General features: G+C 36.1%; 1 protein-coding gene across 1 annotated transcript in view; it reads left to right on the forward strand.

Moving 5' to 3' along the window:
• The first annotated feature begins 5,964 nt into the window (after positions 1 to 5,964).
• LOC138698516 (lipase 3-like) overlaps positions 5,965 to 19,672 on the forward strand; it is a 34,719-nt gene continuing 21,011 nt past the window's right edge. The window contains exons 1-3 of the mRNA XM_069824500.1: positions 5,965 to 6,124; positions 16,878 to 17,082; positions 18,084 to 18,201. Coding sequence (XP_069680601.1) covers positions 6,017 to 6,124; positions 16,878 to 17,082; positions 18,084 to 18,201 — 431 coding nt within the window. The 5' untranslated portion in view covers positions 5,965 to 6,016. The remainder of the gene's footprint in view (positions 6,125 to 16,877; positions 17,083 to 18,083; positions 18,202 to 19,672) is intronic.

Genomic DNA, 19,672 nt, shown 5'->3' on the forward strand with positions numbered 1-19,672 from the left:
GCAGAAGATATCCCTCCCTCTTCCCCCTCTCTCTCCCTCTCCCCTACCCTCCCTCTCCCTCTCTCTCTTTTGCAGGGAGGAGGGAGGGCAGAGGCATAGTTGCGCCCCAAGGTAAGATAAAATGCAGCAGATAAAAAAGGGTCCCTATTTTGTGGGCATAGATGCGCCCCGTTCCCATCAGGTAGAGAAAAGGGGATGGCATAGTTGCGCCCCGATGAAATAGGTAGAGAAAAAGACACTACGGAAACTCGAGCCTCGTAATCAACCAACCTTATTGATTTCTAATTCGATTTAATATTCATTATCGATACCGTTAAAATGAACACCATGAAGTTGGCAGTATTTTATTAACTGTTTTTCTACTGTTTATGCAATAGCCTACCGTTAAAATGAACACCATGAAGTTGGCAGTACTTTATTAACTGACATATTCAAATGAGTGAGCCGTTGGAATATGGGGGCTTAGCAGTCTTTGACATTTTATTAATGATTTTCACACCGTCTGCGGCGTATAGTGAGATTAATTTAAAATGAATGTTAAGTTTAGTGAAAAGGGTAAAGAGTTAATAATTCACAATGGTTCTAAATTTCAATTTTCGAAACCCTACACCGTAGGGTTAAGATATCGATGTACAAACAAAAAATGCAGTTCATTTATTGTGTGTGATCGATAAAAAAGTGTTATTTTAAATAGTAAAATTGATCATATGCTAGGCCTACCTGATTTCAATGCAATCACTGTAATATTTGTAAGTAATTTGTTTATACGAATATTATGACAATCACTTTTGTGTGTACTATGTCCATCGGGGCGCAACTATGCCATGTCCATTCTGCTACCTGATTTCTTCGGGGCGCAATTATGCCATGCCTAGGCCTCCCAATTGACCGGTGGGGGCAACTATGCCATGCCGAGGAGGGACCCGAAGGCTTACAGTGTAGCCTCAGGCTTGAAAGGTTATGTAACTGATTTTTTTTTTAAACAAAATAAAGAAAAAATATCTTTAAGAAGAAAGTCAAGTAATGGATAAGGTATCTGCGAGGCTGTGATTATTATTATTATTATCATTATCATTATTATTATTATTATTATTATTATTATTATTATTATTATTATCATTATTATTATTATTATTATTATTATTGTTCAGCGTGTTATTTCCGTGTTGGAAAAACAAGTCAGCCGGGATGCCAGGAAGTCGAAACCTTTAGTCATGTGTTGAGTTACTTCTCAAAATGAGAATTATTGCAGAATACACGTCACCATAGAATTCGAAGCTTTATTGCAACAGCCTTCGTAAGGCACAGTGCGAAGTGGACGAAGAGGTTCATTGCTCATTAGAAGATAATGGATGCGGGATGACTTAAGGAAAAGTGAAGTTGTTTCGTATCAGAGTACACGTCTCGCGCCGTCCGTCTTTTGTGTACCTGGCGAGTACAGCAGCGTACAAAACGAATGAAACCCGATCTGTTCATAGTAACATTGCAACGCAATGTGTGCAGTTGTGTTATCCTGCTCAAGCATTTAGTACGCGTTGAATAGTAATAATATAATATAATGTAATAATAAAAATTATTATTATTATTATTATTATTATTATTATTGTATGGTTGTGAAACTTGGACTCTCACTCTGAGAGAGGAACATAGGTTAAGGGTTTTTGAGAATAAGGTGCTTAGGAATATATTTGTTGAAGTTACAGGAGAATGGAGAAAGTTACACAACACAGAACTGCACGCATTGTATTCTTCACCTGACATAATTAGGAACATTAAATCCAGACGTTCGAGATGGGTAGGGCATGTAGCACATATGGGCGAATCCAGAAATGCATTAAGAGTGTTAGTTGGGAGGCCGGAGGGAAAAAGACCTTTAGGGAGGCCGAGACGTAGATGGGAGGATAATATTAAAATGGATTTGAGGGAGATGGGGTATGATGATAGAGACTGGATTAATCTTGCACAGGATAGGGACAGCTGGCGGGCTTATGTGAGGGCGGCAATGAACCTTCGGGTTCCTTAAAAGCCATTTGTAAGTAAATAAGTAAGTATTATTATTATTATTATTATTATTATTATTATTATTATTATCATCAATAATTGTCTTATTTTTTATACTTTGTTTGTCTCATTTATTTGACCTGCTTTTCACATTTTATTATGCTTTTTCCTTTGTTTCTGTATGTTATATATTATATCTGATTTCTACTTACTTGTTATTTACATTACATTATTATTATTTTATTCAGTTTTGTGTGTAAAATTGCAGTATACTTTGTAAATTTGTAGTGTTTTTTGTAACGAAGTTTTACTCCTGCTTGAGTGTTAGAGAAGGCCGTATGGTCTTAACTCTGCCAGGTTAAATAAATAATTATAATTATTATTATTATTATTATTATTATTATTATTATTATTATTATTAAATACTTACTGGCCTTTAAGGAACCCGAAGGTTCATTGCCGCCCTCACATAAGCCCGCCATTAGTCCCTATCCTGAGCACGATTAATCCATTCTTTCCATTCCGAGGCTTATTTGAAGGATTCGTAACAAGCTGTTTTTTACGGTGATGGGTTGTTAGCCCTTCGCCTAACCCCCAAGCTGGAGAACCACCCCTCATCGGCTGTCCGCTACTGCTTATTCAATATATTCACAGCTACCCTCCATATCTGGAGGCCGTCTCCTCGATCCGCAACCTGAGGACGCGCCATACCGTGGTGATAGGGACCCACAATACATGGATTATTATTATTATTATTATTATTATTATTATTATTATTATTACTATTAATAGTGTTGTGCTGATCCATTCATAATGGCAAAACGTTAAATTCGCTCAGAGATACGAAATGCAATTAAGAAGTATGAGAGTGACATTTTATGTATTAACGAAGACAATATCCTGTGTAATGTAGGCCTATGTAAAATTGAAATAAAAACCAGAACAACTCAGGCTATAAAGAAACATTGCAACAGTACATTGCACAGGAAATGCGTTGAAATGAAATCTGAGGTACCATCTACTACATCATCATCATCATCATCATCATCATCATTTAGTTGTGCGGGTCTAACGACACGTGCAACATGATGCTCAGTACAAATATTCCTCTAAAGAAATTGAGTGATCCCCATTTTAGAAGTTTTCTTCAGAATCTCTCTCGATACAAAAACTGTTTAAGCGATAGGCGAAGACGATTCAGCTTCGACAACTTAAGAGAATACAACGTCGTTTACTGCAACGCTGGTAATTGCATCAATGATGACGAGGACTGAACCTTGCAAGGTATGTACTACAGTACGTTATTTTTCTTTTCCTTCTGACTGTACGGAAATACAGTAGCATGTTGACGTAGTCTGTTTACTTTTAAAACCTGTTGAGCCAATGGTCTGAATGAAAAAAATGTAAGATATAGTAAATGTGCACCTACATTCAACGATAAGTCATCCCGCATTCACTGTCTACCCATTAGAGCAGGCATGTCAATTGATGCCCACAGGAGCAAGAGCGCGCATTAGAGCCCAGGAGAGCCTGAGCGCTTTACAGCGGAAAGGAAAGAGACAGACGAAAGAGGTTAGTATATGCCGCTTGGTCGAGCTATATTCAGGGATGGCCAGCACTGATTCAATAGATAAAGGGAAGAGAACTTATTAAAACTGTATCCATGTTAATTTTTACATTTGTCTGAGAAGTATAAGTGCATTATAGGAATGTAAGTTTTAATTTTAATGCTCATTTTTCACAAGTTTGATTTTTTTATTCAAAAGAAATATTTTCTCAACTTTTCGTATAGAAAAGTGAAATTTTCAGGTATAGGCCTATTTATTTAGTAGCCTTACAGAATGTTTTCGTAAATCTAATACACCGTATATACGTATTACTGAAGATAGTGTATTGAAATTTTTGAAAATATTCGCATGGAAATTGTTTGTAAGGAAATGAATTAACAAAGCAACTACTGTTACATCATAAGCAAAGGATACGTGCCCATGTGTTGTAAAAATGTCAGCTCTATAGCTTCAGCAGATTTCGAGAAAATAATTTAATATTCTGATGATAGGAAGTTGCTCACAAATATCATCTTAAAAGCATAATGCGATAAGAGTTTTGTTATGTAATATTAGTTACACTTAAAACATATACAGTACCTGGGTAACTTTGCTTTGTACTGTAATATTGTTTTGATAGTTTATAGATTACTTTTGTAAGGCTAAAGATACCATCAATATAAATTCCAACTTATCATGTCATACTCATTCTCTTTCTTTGGAATATCACTTTCTTTATGAATGATGTGTTTCATCCACTTAATACAGTATAATATTATACTACTATGGAATTCAAGTGAATATTCCTTCTTAACTCTCTATTGTGTTATTAACATTTAAAACACAAGTGCAATATTAAGAAATCAGTGTTAGTAATTTTGTTTTACAGACAATATAGATAATATTAAACAGAAAGAAGCCATATAAAAATAACGACATAAAATTTCACGTTCCGTTTGAAGTTTGTGCACCACTGTTTTCTTAATCCAACAGGTTGCTTATTCATATACATAACCCTTCCTCTTTCCACACTTAGCGTTTGCTACCCGCGCACAACGTCAAGGTCAGAAAAATGCGCTTGCTTTGACATCACTGCATTAGAGGATGGGTCGACAAGAAGAACGGATATTGTTGCAATCGATCGTCGGAGTCTTATTTTAGATCCGACGATACGTTTCGAAAAATATCAGCAGCAGGCCATTCAAGTCCTTCCACAGCCCATGCATAACTGACTTATACAGGGCATTCACGAGGATTTACTGCCACTTACGGAGCTTATTTCTGAAGACATTTTCAGCAAAAAAGTCATACAAACATGGTTCCTATTCTCGTTCCCGTTATAAATTTTGAGAGGGATGAAATATCGAGTGAAATGAGAACAGGTGTTTTCTTAAGACTTGGGCTTTCTTTTGATGTATCATAATTTCTTTGAAAAGTATATCCATACCTGCTTCAAAAGTTCCCGGATCTATTTATGTTCAACTGCAAAGTAGGCCTACATGTTTTTATTTTATTTATGCTCGACCATGCCGAAATGTAGTAATTATACGCCTGGTAGCAGCCCTTTAATGGACCTCATTAAAGTACACCTATTCACTAAAGTTCAGGTGTTCCACCTCTCAGAAAATACCATTGTAGCAATATGAAAGCGCAAGTATCGATTATTCTCGGATATGCAATCGGAAGACAACAATAAATCAATAAATCACCTATATTTGAAATAAAGTCAGTTCTGTTACTATAGTAATTAGCGTTAATTGTAAATAATGTTCAAATAAATTCAATTTATCATCTCGTTTTTCAATGTGTAATTCAATTTCAAGGTTATATGAAGATTAATGTTTATTTTACTCTCTAGATTATATCAAGGCCAATGTCGACATTTGTTTCTCGGAAAAAAATCAATACTTTCGCGTCTGCGCACATCTCACAATTTACGAGGTATTGCACCAATAAGCCACCAATTGAGCAAGAGTTGAATGGGAACTTTCACCTATCGGATGATTAGTATTGCGTTTACTCCAACATTTCAAAGTCTATCTTTTACTATCAGGAATAATAACAATTCGATAGCGATCAAGCCGCATAACATGGGTATTCTAAGGAATGTTACGTGCAATTTCAAAGTCCACCCATGTTTATAATCGTATATTCAATTATAACCGGTATCTATCGGATATGAATTTGCAATGATAACAACAATGATGTGCACATTTTAATCTCACAAAAAAAAAAAAAAAAAAAACAAATGAGCCTGTAAGTGTTTCAGATTCTAATTTTACCAATCAATACATCAAATAAGTGATTTATCGCAACCTTTTTTCTTTTACCTGTCTATATGTATAGGTCTCAATTGTTTACAAATTTCTAATAGTGGCAAAGTTCACATCGGACGTTATTTATCAGATTGCTAACAGTATATTAAAGATATATACGTGCGGTTTTCTGGACAAAATTTCCTGTACACCATGGCACGCCACGTGAACTTGGTTTTACTACTCCTGGGCTTGATCCTGAGTCCCTCTCTGGGAGAGATTGATGAAAGGGAGCGTGATCCTGACATAGACCTCACAGTGGTGAGTTTCATTACAAGCGATTACCATAACAGAATTGTTCATGATTTCAATAGGACATTAAATCGAGTTTGTCTGATTATTACCTAAACAGAGGAGTTCGTGTCATGTTTTATATATGATTCGCCTGTAATACTGGAACATTTTACCATGTAACACTGCCTCTCAGACTATTCTCGTGGCTTCGCCTAAGGCAGCCGTGGCGAGAACGTGACTCGCGAGACATTGTGGCTCGCAGTGATAGCTGTGCATTTCGCTTGCTCTAACTTCCGCCAACTCCCACCCTCTCACTCACTGGAGACAAACTCCGTTCTATTTGTATTTGTCTCTGACCTGCGAGTGGCATATGTCTCTCTCGAAATCATGTACGAAAGTTCCAAGTAGGATGGGAGGACGCATTTTTTTGCTGTCAATATGTTGAGAATTTAAATGTATGATTTGTTCACAAGTATTACGAGGAAAACGGTTGTATAACATAAAACGGCATTATATTACACGTTACTGATGAAACATTAAAAGGTTAAGTGTTATTGTTATTGTTGTTGTTGTTGTTGTCATCATCATCTCTGTAGGTCGCCCCTTTTTCAGCAGATGTACGAATAATGCGGTTAGCTCTTCAACCTGAACTCACTGATTTACTATGTGATGTCAAATGAAATCTAGATGTAAGGACATGACAAATGTTGAACTTTCAAATCTTTGCTTGCTCTGTTGAAGCCATGTTAGCTACAACTTACGTTTGCGAAAAATTATTTTCAACAATTAAAATAGTAAAAACCAAATTTAGATCACGACTGAGAGACAAATACCTTCGTGATCAACTACGACTGGCAGTAAGTGACATAATTCCTGATTTTGAAACTCTGTCGCAGAGATATTCTGAAGACAGTTAATTTTAGGCTGTGATATTGTTCATTTCTTTCTTCGTTACACGTACTAAACATTAGTTTGTAGCCTTGTACTGTATAAAACTATATTTAAATGCTTGATGTAAGGAAAATGAAAATCCGTTAATAAGTCAGACAGTTGCTTCACTTCCCCTTCGAGTGTCTGCCCCCCTCCATAGGTGCTATGCACGTTGCAGGTTACACAGTGGCTCGGCGCACGATTACATTTTCGCCACCGCTGGCCTAAGGGAAGGAAGAATCATACATTTCGTGTCACTTCTACTCAAAATTCTATACACTTCAACTCCAAATTATTTGGCATTACTGTTTCAGTTCCTCACATCATCTCGTAATCAGCACCAATCGCTTTTTTTCTATTTCTAAACACGGGGATACTTCATACTCATCTTCCTTCACCATAACATTACCTATATTTCGTCCCATAATGTCTGACAGGAGATGTAAACATTGCCGACAGAGAAGGAGAGAATTAAAATATTATTGTTATTCAACCAATGGCAGAGGACTCATTTCATTCTTGACTTCAAGTTGGTCGGCCTGAAGCGTTCTACCCCAGCCCAACTCAAGAGAAGAGTGGAATGAGACCTCTGTCATTAGTTGAATAGCAATTATACTTCTCTCCTGTCAGAATTTATGGAACGAAGTATAGTTTCCGGACATCATCACAATTTAAAACTAAATTAGAAAGTAAATAATTGATTAAATGGCGATCTTACTCGTGTTAATTATGTAAGCATGTGCGGCTTACAGCTGTTTCGGTGCTACTTGACACCATCCTCAGAGCCTTCTGTGTCTCGGCGTCATCTCAACTTCGCAGCCTGTTGTGTGGGTGCGTTCGTGTGATGAAGAGTTGTGTCAGATAGTGTGTGTATGTTCTGAAATTGATCTGTTTGTTGAGTATTTGATTAGGGTGTGTTTTAGTGTGTCCGTATATTTCATATTGTTCTAGTGTGTTGAGTTTTTGGTTTTTGGGTTGTATGTGTAGGATTTCCTTGTCTGTATTTATGTTATTGTATGTGTGGTTGGCATTAGTTATGTGTTCGGCATATTTAGCTGTATTGTGTCCTCTGGTTATTGCTTTAATATGTTCTTTTTATCGAGTTTGGAATGATCTGCCTGTCTGTCCAATGTAGAAACTGTCGCAACTATTGCATGTGAGTTTGTATACGCCTGTATGGTTGTATTTATTTGTTTGTGTTGTTTGTGTGTTGAGATGTCTTTGTAGTGTGTTTTCTGTTCTGTATACTATGTTGTATTTCTGTTTTCTGAATGAGGATGCGATCTTGTATGTGTTTTTGTTTTCGTATGTTAGTGTGATATATTTCTTGTGTTCTTGTGTTTGTGTTGTGTTTTGTGTTTGTTGAGTTTTTGTTTTGTCTTCCTTATGATGTCTATTCAACATGGATTAAATTAGAAAGTGTTGTTTTGTTGTTTAAACTAGAGTTTTAAGAAATTGCTAGATATATTTTTATTTTTTTATTTTACTTGGTTATATAACGACTCTGCATCAACTACGAGGTTATTTAATGTCGATAGTATTGGTGATAGTGATATTTGGCGAGATGAGGCCGTGGATTCGCCATAGATTACCCGACATTTGCCTTATGGTTGGGGAAAAACTCGGAAAAAACCCCAGCCAGGTAATCAGCCCAAGCGGGAATCGAACCCGCGCCCGAACGCAACTCCGTTTCGGCAGGCAAGCGCCTTAATCGACTGAGCTACGCCGGTAGCTGCTAGATATAATGCTTAGTATTTTATTCTAATAAATTTTGATAAAAGTTAAATTGTGTTGTATATTATTAATTCCTTTGCAGTCTTTAATTTGCTAGCATATAAGCATGACAGTTGTGACTAAACTGCAATTACTTTCTTCCGTAGATTATGTCACTTAAATTCTGCCATTATTATTTTAAATCAATATTCTAACTTTAGTTTTAGTTCTCTCTCCGTATTTTACCCGTATTTGTATTTTTATTGTTGTGGAAGAGAAGGCTTACTGGCCTTACCTCCGCCGGAAGAAATAAATAAGTAAATAAATAAATGAATATATAGCTAATTAATAAGTAATAAATTATAAGTAAATAAAAATAAATAAACAATAAATAAAAAACAATAAACAAACAAACACAAACAAACAAGTAAATAATTAAATAAGAAAATAATAAGTTAATATGCAAGTAAATATTAATGTAAATACATACCTAAATAAATAATAGAATAAATAAATAATATCCATGATGATGGGCAAACAGATTACCAAGCGAATATTCTTCCTATGTACATAATTATCTCTTGTCTGTTTCATTCCATCATTGTACAGACCCAGAAACAAACTTAGGACCACCTGAATTTTCAAAATTCCAGTTATAACATACTTATAACATGCTCAGTAAGCATGGAAAATTCAGATGGTTCAAATTTTGTTTCTGGGTCTGTACTAACCCAGTAGCCTCATTAACAATGAATAAATTTGTAAATCCGACGCCAAGGAGCGTGGACATTTTTCACTTTTCATTTTTACTTCATTTATTGTATTCCACAGACCTGACATCAATATTGTAGCTTTGAGATTTGGAACAAGTAAAAACTTATACAAATATGTATATTAATAGTATACAGCAAGCATATTAACTTAAATACAAGCATTAACATTTTATCTTTTAAGTATAAGTTATGGTATGGAAATATTTAGTTAATCCTTTTTTAAACTTTTCCTCTTGGTCCTTTAAAGCTTTAATATAATCGTACAGTGCATTTAAGATAGATGAACAGTGAACTCCTCTTTCGTGACATCTGAGACGAACAGAGAGCCGTGGGACTGAAGCCGGATGGTCTATGGCGAGTCTATGGCGAGTCCTTGGCATCAACCCCTTTGATTTGATTACCCCCCCTTTGATTTGATTACCTGGTTGGGTTTTTCCGAGGTTTCCCCCACCAAAAGGCAAATGCCGGGTAATATTTTGGCGAATCCTCGGACCTCATCTCATCTCACTACATCTCGCCAAAATGTAAAAAAAAAAGAAAAAAATGTAAAAAATTGCACAAAATTGTAAAAATTGTAGAAAATTACTAAATTGTAAAACTATAAAAATTTGTAAAAATTGTAATTGTAATATTGTAAAATGTTAACTTGTTCCACATCTTAAAGCTTCATTGCTCATGTAAGATCTATGGAATAAAATAAATGAATGAATGAGATGGAGATCTGATTAGTGTATTGTATCAAAATTACGTATGTTCTGATTAGTACTAAAAGTATCTTGAGATTTATACGTACTGTACATATAATGTAATAAATCTACTGGTAATATACCAGGACAGTAATATGATCTGCAGATGTAATAGTTTTACAATTATTATTTATTTATCTATCTATTTATCTTTTTATCTATTTATATATTTACTTATTTATTTATTTATTTATTATTGCTAGTAAGTTTGAAATGAATACAAATTAATAAACGCAATGAAAGATAAACTAGCCCACTCCTGAATGAGTAAGACTCGTGCTCGGGAGGGGTTTCCAATACAGACAAAAATAAATTTAAAATTGAGAGTGAATACAGATTAAATAGTGTTTAACATGCTTAAACCCAAACTATAAATCCAATACACTTTTTTCTATTTTTTTATTAATTTGGAGAGGATTCATGGTTGAAATATTATCGGAATAAAATTTGTTTAATAATCTGGGATTATATTATATATTACATCTGGGATTATATCAGGATTGTGGAATAATATGATCTCGAAAGCAATATAGTTGCATTACTGCTCTGGTTAATTTAACGAACGTCAGTTTTTTTTTTACGTAGAGTACGTCTTTGTTCGTATTACGCATAGGAAACCAAATTCACTAGAGTGTGTCACGAAATTAGACGTGATCAGACACTGTTACTGTGAGAGAATTAATAGAGATATCCAAATAAACCAAATAGCACTTGAGAGTATACGGATAAACGTTTCTCACTAGTACCACAGTCTAGTATATATAGTCACGAAGCTTGAGTTGTGAGGGTGCTAGGAACAATAGACTGTGCCGGTATTATTTCGCATTGTCTGTAATGTGGCGATATTTATTTATTTATTTATTTATTTATTTATTTATTTATTTATTTATTTATTTATTTATTTATTTATTTATTTATTTATTTATTTATTTATTTATTTATTTATTTAGTAATTTGTTTATTTATTTAGTAATTTATTTATTTATTTAGTAATTTATTTATTTATTTATTTATAGTAGGTTATTTTACGACGCTTTATCAACATCTCAGGTTATTTAGCGTCTGAATGAGATGAAGGTGATAATCCCGGTGAAATGAGTCCGGGGTCCAGCACCGAAAGTTACCCAGCATTTGCTCATATTGGGTTGAGGGAAAACCCCGGAAGAAACTTCAATCAGGTAACTTGCCCCGACCGGGAATCGAACCCGGGCCACCTGGTTTCGCGGCCAGCCGCGCTAACCGTTACTCCACAGGTGTGTACTGTGGCGATATTAGCGATCCCATTGGACAGCAACTATCTATGGATGCATATTTACTATGTATTGAGCTTCGTGACTGTATATGGGCTATTCCATATGAAATCGATCAGTAAAAAACCTCGCATTTTTTTAATACTCCAATTTTTTCCCTATTTATACAAGGTGCTGAGGAGAGTGCATTTTCAAAAATATACTATCGCAAGTCAAATGGTTTTCGTATTGTTGAGCGACAAATTTAGCGTATTTTATAAAAACAAGCCTCTTTCAGCGCTCAGAACTCAGGAACCGTTTACTGCAGAAATTGAACAGGAGCTCATTTTGAAGCTGACATTTGGTAGGTTATGTTAAGAAGTAATCCTTATTTTTATTGTACACAGAGAGACAGATAATCTGATTTTACTTACTTTTAGGCTTTTTGCCCATTTGTAAAAATGTAAAAAAAATATTGAGAATAAACCTTGCATTATTAAGAGGGATTCGGCATTGTTTGCTTAGTGGCTCGCCAATAAGTTTCGAGGGTATTAAATGAATTATTTTCACACGCCTAGACTTGAACGACTCAGTACCGTATGCACTGGCCGAGAGATGAAGATAAGCGAGCATTGGGCGTCATTTTACTCCTGTGTTTATGAAAACTTGTGATAAAGCTAGCCCAGCTATGCGCTACTAGACGAAACATTACGTGTTTGTCTCCTGGCCTTGCTTGTCTCGGCTAGCTCCTGCCACACAGTCAGCTGGTTAGTTCACGCGCGTACTATTTATTTTCTTTATTTGATATTTTCAATACTTTCTTATCAACGGTGCACCAGTAAAAAATATGTGTTTATTTTTACTTTCAATGCGGAATCTAACCATATATTTTAAAAATATTTTTTCGTCTTAATGAAGAAAAATCTAAATTTCTCCTTTTCCATAAAAAGTAAGAAAAACTGTTTACATGTCAATATAAACTTTAATTTCTCAGCATCAAAATAAACCATGATTTTGATCATTAAGTGAAAGGGTTTCGGAGCCACAACAGTTTAAAGTTGCTAATTTTATGAAAATACGATAAATTTAAATATTTTTAATTTAAACACTATGAAGTTCTGATGCCTCAAACTTTGCACTAAGCATTGTATCAAGTTGTCAACGGACAGAAAAAGTTTCATTATATTTAAAAATTGCAAGGTCAATTTTCTCTATATTTCGGTCGATTTGAGATGGAATAGCCCATATACTAAGCTGTGCCAGTACGGTCCGTGGTATGAGTCACCGCTATAGGAGTGGTGGGAGTAGCAATAGTAGAGAAAAGTGAAAAAAGCGTGTCAAGCGCCAGTAAACTGCCACAACTCAGTAAACGCAAGTCATACAGCGTTTGTCCGTTTTGGTGTCATTCGATTCAGAATTGTATTACAAGTTCTGCTAGCGTAATTCCAATTTCTAAACTCTAGAGGAGTCTGAACAAAATAATGTTGAAATAATTGTGCTTATAAGCTAGTTTCAATGTATATGATCATAGCTTGTCAATGATAAATTAAATCTTGTAAAATCGAACACTGCAGTCTGATTCCATATCGGAGAACATCTCACACATATTCTACGTGAAGACATTGCAGTTGTGTCAATGTACTGATCCGCTGCCACTTATATTAATGGAACTATATGTAAACGATGGGAAGGTAAACTGCAATAGTTTAGATAGGTTGTGCTATTTTCTCTATACTTCGTTCCATAATGCCTAACAGGTGATATAAACATTGCCGGCAGAGAAGGATAGGAGTTGGTATTCAACCAATGGCAAAGGTCTCATTTCGCGCTTGTCTTGTACAGGGACATCATTTTATTTTTACTAACATTTCTAATATTAACCAGGCTATACCTTTGGATCAACGATTAAGAACCGCAAACACCGTTTGCTAACCCCTTCCACGACTGGAGTTCGATGATACTGGCGTAAAATACAAACAAATCACTTTACTAGGTATAGGAGGGAAGAAAAGTAGTTCATCCATTTACGTAAACTAGGAAATATCGCGATTTTGAGTTTGATAATTTTCATTAAGTTTTTGTTTAATCAAAATATAGTACAGTATTAACAGTAAGTGTTTTTTACTCATGAACTGAGCTTTCCATGTGGACTTATTCATTATGCAGTGTATATTATACTGTCTACAGCACATTAGCGTACAATAGAGAGAATGAAGTTAAATTGAAAAATAATCATAATATGGATATTTAAACACGTTTCTGAAAATGGTGGCCGTTCATTTCGATACAGGCTTCAGTTCTAATGGGCATATTATCGCACTATAGACTATTGTACGTAATTCCAATTACCAGTAACTCATGTTGAAATAATTATGTACCTACTCTATAAAAGAGACCTTACGTACTGTAAATTCAATCTTCACTTCTGCCCGATCCGAAAAGATAAAATTACTCAGACATGCTATCTACTGTCCGTCCAAGTGGTTACGTCGCAGCGTCGTAGAAAGGAAGGAAGGAAATCACGCGACAATTACTTAACGAGGCCCTTTTATTTAAGTTATTTTAAACAATTGTATGAGTATAATATACGTAGACGTCCAATTCTTAACAAAAATGAATGTTCTCAGTAAAGAGCTAAGACAGCCCAGCCACTAGTATTTACAGAGAGGCGAATAAAAGCAGGTGGGGGAAACCGGGATGCGACGTAGGCAAATGGAAAATGACGCAATATTGAAAGCTCTTTCGTCATTGGAAAACGCGAACATATTTTTGGAACGTACTGTTTACTATGACCGTAAGGCTACTATGACAGTATATGCGGCCTTGGTTTTGTGTGGAGGACGGTTGAACTTCATTAGTAGAAGGGGTGGGAGTGAAGTACATTCAAAAACTCAGGTACAATAAAAACTGAAGTAAAAATAAAATGATGTCCCTGTAGTTGAGCGGTCTGAAGTCTTCTACCCCCACCCAACTTCAAGATACGCGTGGACTGAGACCTCTGTCATTGGTTGAACAGCAATTATATTTCTCTCCTCCTCTGTCGGCAATGTTTACTTTTCCTGCCAGACATTATGAGACGAAGTGTAGTTAACTCGTTTACTCTACTAATGTAAAATGATACAGCAAGATACACTGGTTCGATTCTCAGTAGGTACGTGGAGTTGTTTCTTTCTCCCATAGGGACTGGAGACATGTTCTTGGTGTTGGGTTGTGTCAGGCGGTGTCATGATAATGCCGATTATTATGGTTATGGCCTTAGGACTCAGCCAGTGACAATACTGAATTGAACTGTCTGTGTTTGTTAGCCAAGCCTGACTATTAGCAATGTTACATCCATAGCATGGATATCTATATATATAATTTGAACTGGTAATGGAAATTACGGGAAAACGGCTGAACGGATTTTAATAAATGGCCCCTCATTTTGAAGCTTGGGACCTGAAGTTTTTCGGAAAAGTAGTAGTTTTCAGTGAAATGTCAATTTTCCTACATAATTTTCCTATTTTTCAAAATCCATCTGTTGTCAGTTTTGAGAACTAATTTTATTCAATCACGGCCGACTTGATTGAATTTGAGAACAAAACACACACTACAATAAACAACAGGCTATTACACGAAGGCCATGACCTGCAGGATTGCCGACATATTTAGAGCTCAATTCAATTTGTTATTAAAAACTGATTCTGCAGTGTATAATTTTCTGAGTACAGCTGTGTATTGGATATTCAAATCTACGAAACTTGTGGTGGTTTGATGACATTATTACCATTATAAATTAAATATTATTATAGTTAATATCATGATGCATCTATTTTTTCATTAATTGTACATAATATTGATGCTATATTGATGACATGAAAGTGAAACTTTTGTGGTTATGTAAGTAAATGTAGAGAATATCTTAATTTAGATCTTCATTTCTATAATTTACCGAGTGACTGCTATATATAACTACAAAACTTAAGTAAGATAATAATATTGTTATTAAAAATCAAATATTTTTATACTTATTAACCCAGTGGGGTTGGGTCTTTTTCATATACTTAATGGCGGTGTAGTGTAGATATTGATATGTGTCATTGTCTTCAGTATTGGCTCGAGAGAGCGCAAAAATTACAGTTCCTAAGGAAAGATCAAAAGGTATTACTTACTGATAAAATAAGAGGCCTAGAAAATTTTGTAGTCTCCAGATCATTTCAGCAAGATCTCTTAGTAGGATAAAATGATTTTACGCTCTACATTTCAAGTTCTACATGCAGCAGCTATATGAAAATGCTATTGTTCGAAAGCTTAGCAAACCTGACATTTTTTTTAACTTTTGCCTACAATCCACAATGACCTGAAATAGCTACTGCTATCGTCCTGACATTGATACTTGCGTTTTCGCGTTGAAACTAAAAAACTGAAGTTGGATAGGTTCAAGAAAAAGTATTTGGCCTAAAAAAAATCCATTCAGAGGGAGTATGTTTCATTATTATGGAAGCAAATAACTATCAAAAAGACAAGTATTCTTCATTGAAAATAAATCTGAAAAATTTGTATTTGAACATTTAACGAACTTAGTTTGCAGCAGTATTTGCTGCACAAGCCACTAGTATATAATAAGATGCGAAACTGCGGTCAGCACCATCTGGCGGCGGGGGACTGGAATAAGATGATCAGCGCCCTATGTCGTAGGTGGTGAACATTAGAACTACGTGTTGGATACATTACCCAGAGTTCTCTATTTATCCGTTCGAGATATTGCTTAAAGAGACAAAATGGCAGACAGAAACTTGCTAATAAGTGAACATAAAGTGATACTACGTGTGTATAAGCAGTGTATGTTAAACAGTGATGTTTATGGACGTTGTAAAAATAGTGCTGTTGAATGTATTGTAAAGTAATAGTAATAAAATAAACTGAACTATCGAAGTAGTTCTTGCAGACTTTTCCATTGCGCTGTACAATAAATACCCAAAGAATATAATCCCAATTATCTAACCTTTTGTTTTATTTTTTTGTCTCTGTCTGGTTATATTTTAATTGGGTAGTGTAAAATAGATCGTCTCTTTTATCTTCCTGTTGGCTCCGGTAAGAATTTTCAGTAGATGATGCTGTGAGGAATAAAAATGTAAATGTTTTATTTTAAATTGGGTTAATTTTGAATATCGATGAGGGTGGGAGGGAATATTTTCTGCACAGTTTAACATTTTCGTCACCAGGTGCGCTGCTAAATGCATTGAGTAATTAGTTACTCTTTTCGCTACTTGGTGCGCTGCTAGATGTAATAACGCCCCTCCTCCCAACAGGTGGCAACAAGATCAATTTCTACAACAGCACCTCTAGTATGTGTTACGGGAAGCTCAGTAAGTTTCGCATCCTATTATATATTCATCCATGTCCACAGCCTGAGCTGATCGTCAAGTACGGGTACCCCGTGGAGACGCACGTGGTGACGACAGAGGACGGCTACGCGTTGGGCGTGCATCGCATCCCGCACGGCAGAAACGAGGCACGGCACGCTAGGGCCGACAGACCTGCCGTGTTCGTGCAACACGGTCTTACCGCTAGCTCCTCCTGTTGGATCCTCAACGGAGTTGAAAATTCCCTGGGTAAGAAACGCCAGTAACTATCATATTCTGTTTTTTATAGAGAAGGAAAATTTCCAACGTTCAGTTTAAATGTTGGGGCGAACCCTATTGTGCTCATACGGTTTAAAGTTCTTCGTTATAATCCTTCGGTGTAGGCCTGCTTGTACCCTAATTCAATTTTTAAACACGTCATTTACAATTGAACGGGTGAGTGGAAAAAGGATGATATTCCAATTTCTCTAGTTTGTGGGAAAACAAAAAAATAAGTTGACAGAAAAAGCTAAGGGTTCTATTGGAAAAGTTACTATTAAGCAATTGTAGAACTAATCATTAAGTATTCACTCAATGTCAAAGTCAAATATTTATTTGTTTAATAATTGTTAATAATTAAATATGTTGAAATATTATCCTTTTTCCATTCAATGTTTTGACAACAGATAAAATTATTAACTATATTTTTTTTGCGATATGAAATGAAGAGTCCACTGCAAGAATGGTGGATGTCACTTTCTTGTCGAAAATGAACCAAGACTGTCAATGCATAGCTTAAGACATATAGAATGTACATAGAGAGTTATATGGTATTAACACTGATAGTCATTGTCCAGTAATGATCGGAAAATCACAGTTAAGCTTTGAGCGCTAAGCATTTCAAACTTTCAATTGCTTCTGCAAAATGTATTCCAAATGACATCCATCATTCTTGTAATGGACTCTTCAAATGTTTAACACTACAAGAACACTTTATGGATGCATTTTAATATTGGAGATAGACGGAGACATTTTACTAACGATCACAAGGTTACATACTATATTCATACATCAAATTATCGCAAACTAGGTGTCTATGGCTTGTTCTGTAACATGTTTCCTACGCGAGCGCCGCCGGCATCTGTCCTGTGTACGAAAAAGGCAATGGAATTAAGAGTTCTTGGAAAACATCCGACTCAAGCACGCTTTGTCCGCCACAAAGTTTGTATTTCGCCGCAATTAGTGATGTCTGCATAAATCGTCTGTTTCAGCTTACATGCTGGCTGATGCAGGCTTCGATGTTTGGCTGGGAAATGCCCGCGGCAACGTGTACTCCAGACTGGCAACTTCGGAGCATGATCCAGATACAAATGACTACTGGAAGTTCAGGTAGTAACATAGGCGCCTAAATTCCGTAACGTTCAATCATATGGAACAGGTTAACTAAACAAAGGGTCTTCAATTTTAAGCACTCGTGATGTGCAACTATGTCATATCCTCCACTAATGGATTAATTAAATGAACATACTAGGCCCATATCCTTTCCCTCATTATCTTTCTTCCTCCTCATCTTCTAGGCGGATTCTTCCTGCCTTCCATTTCTACCCTTATCTTCGTTGGTCTCCCAATTTTACTGCTCTCTCCGTCTTTCACTGCTCTCCCAGTCTTTAAACCCTATCCCAATCTTTAAATTCTCTTTCTGTCTTTAACTCCTCTCCTTGTCTTTAACTACTCTTCCTGTCTTTAACTGCTTTCCATATCTTTAAATACTCTCCCAGTTTTCAAATTATCCCCTTGACTTTCACTGCACTCGCCGTCTTGTAACTGCTCTCCCTGTCTTTAAATGCTTTCTCTGTAGTTAACTGCTCCCCCAGTCTTTCAATACTCTACCAGTCTTTCACTGCTCAGTCAGTCAGTCAGTCTTTCACTACTCTCCCAGCCAGTCTTTCACTGCTCTCAAAGTATTTCACTGCCGTCAGTATTTTACTGCTCTCCCTGTCTCTTTGTTCTACCTGCCTTTTCATTGCTCTTCCAGTCCCTTTTCTCTACCGTCTTTCACTATTCTCCGAGTCTTTCACTGTTCTACCTATCTTTCACTGTTGTACTGATTTTTCACTGCCCTCCTAGTCTTTCACTGTTCTCCTAGTCTTTCACTGTTCTCCTAGTCTTTCGTTGCTCTCCTACTCTCCTAGTCTTTCACTTCTCCCCTAATCTTTCACTGCTCTCCTAGTATTTCACTGCTCTCCTAATCTTTCGCTGCTCTCCTATTCTCCCAGTCTTTCACTTCTCTCCTACTCTTTCACTTCTCTCCTAATCTTTCTCTGCTCTCCTAGTCTTTCATTGCTCTCCTACTCTTCTAGTATTTCATTGCTCTCCTAGTCTTTCGTTGCTCTCCTACTCTTCTAGTCTTTCACTTCTCTCCTAGACTTTCACTGCTCTCCTAGTATTTCACTGCTCTCCTAGTCATTCGTTGCTCTCCTATTCTCCTAGTCTTTCACTTCTCTCCCAGTCTTTCACTTCTCTCCTAGTCTTTCACTGCTATCTTAGTCTTTCGTTGCTCTCCTACTCTCCTAGTCTTTCACTTCTCTCCAAGTCTTTCACTGCTCTCCTAGTATTTCATTGCTCTTCTAGTCTTTCGTTGCTCTCCTACTCTCCTAGTCTCTCACTTCTCTCCTAGTCTTTCACTGCTCTCCTAGTCTTTCACTGCTCTCCTAGTCTTTCGTTGCTCTCCTACTCTTTTACTTCTCTCCTAGTCTTTCACTGCTCTCCTAGTCTTTCATTGCTTTCCTAGTCTTCCACTGCTCTCCTACTCTCCTAATCTTTCACATCTCTCCTAGTCTTTCACTGTTCTCATAGACTT

The sequence above is a fragment of the Periplaneta americana genome, chromosome 4 (assembly GCF_040183065.1).
Source record: "Periplaneta americana isolate PAMFEO1 chromosome 4, P.americana_PAMFEO1_priV1, whole genome shotgun sequence".
Lineage (NCBI taxonomy): Eukaryota > Metazoa > Arthropoda > Insecta > Blattodea > Blattidae > Periplaneta > Periplaneta americana.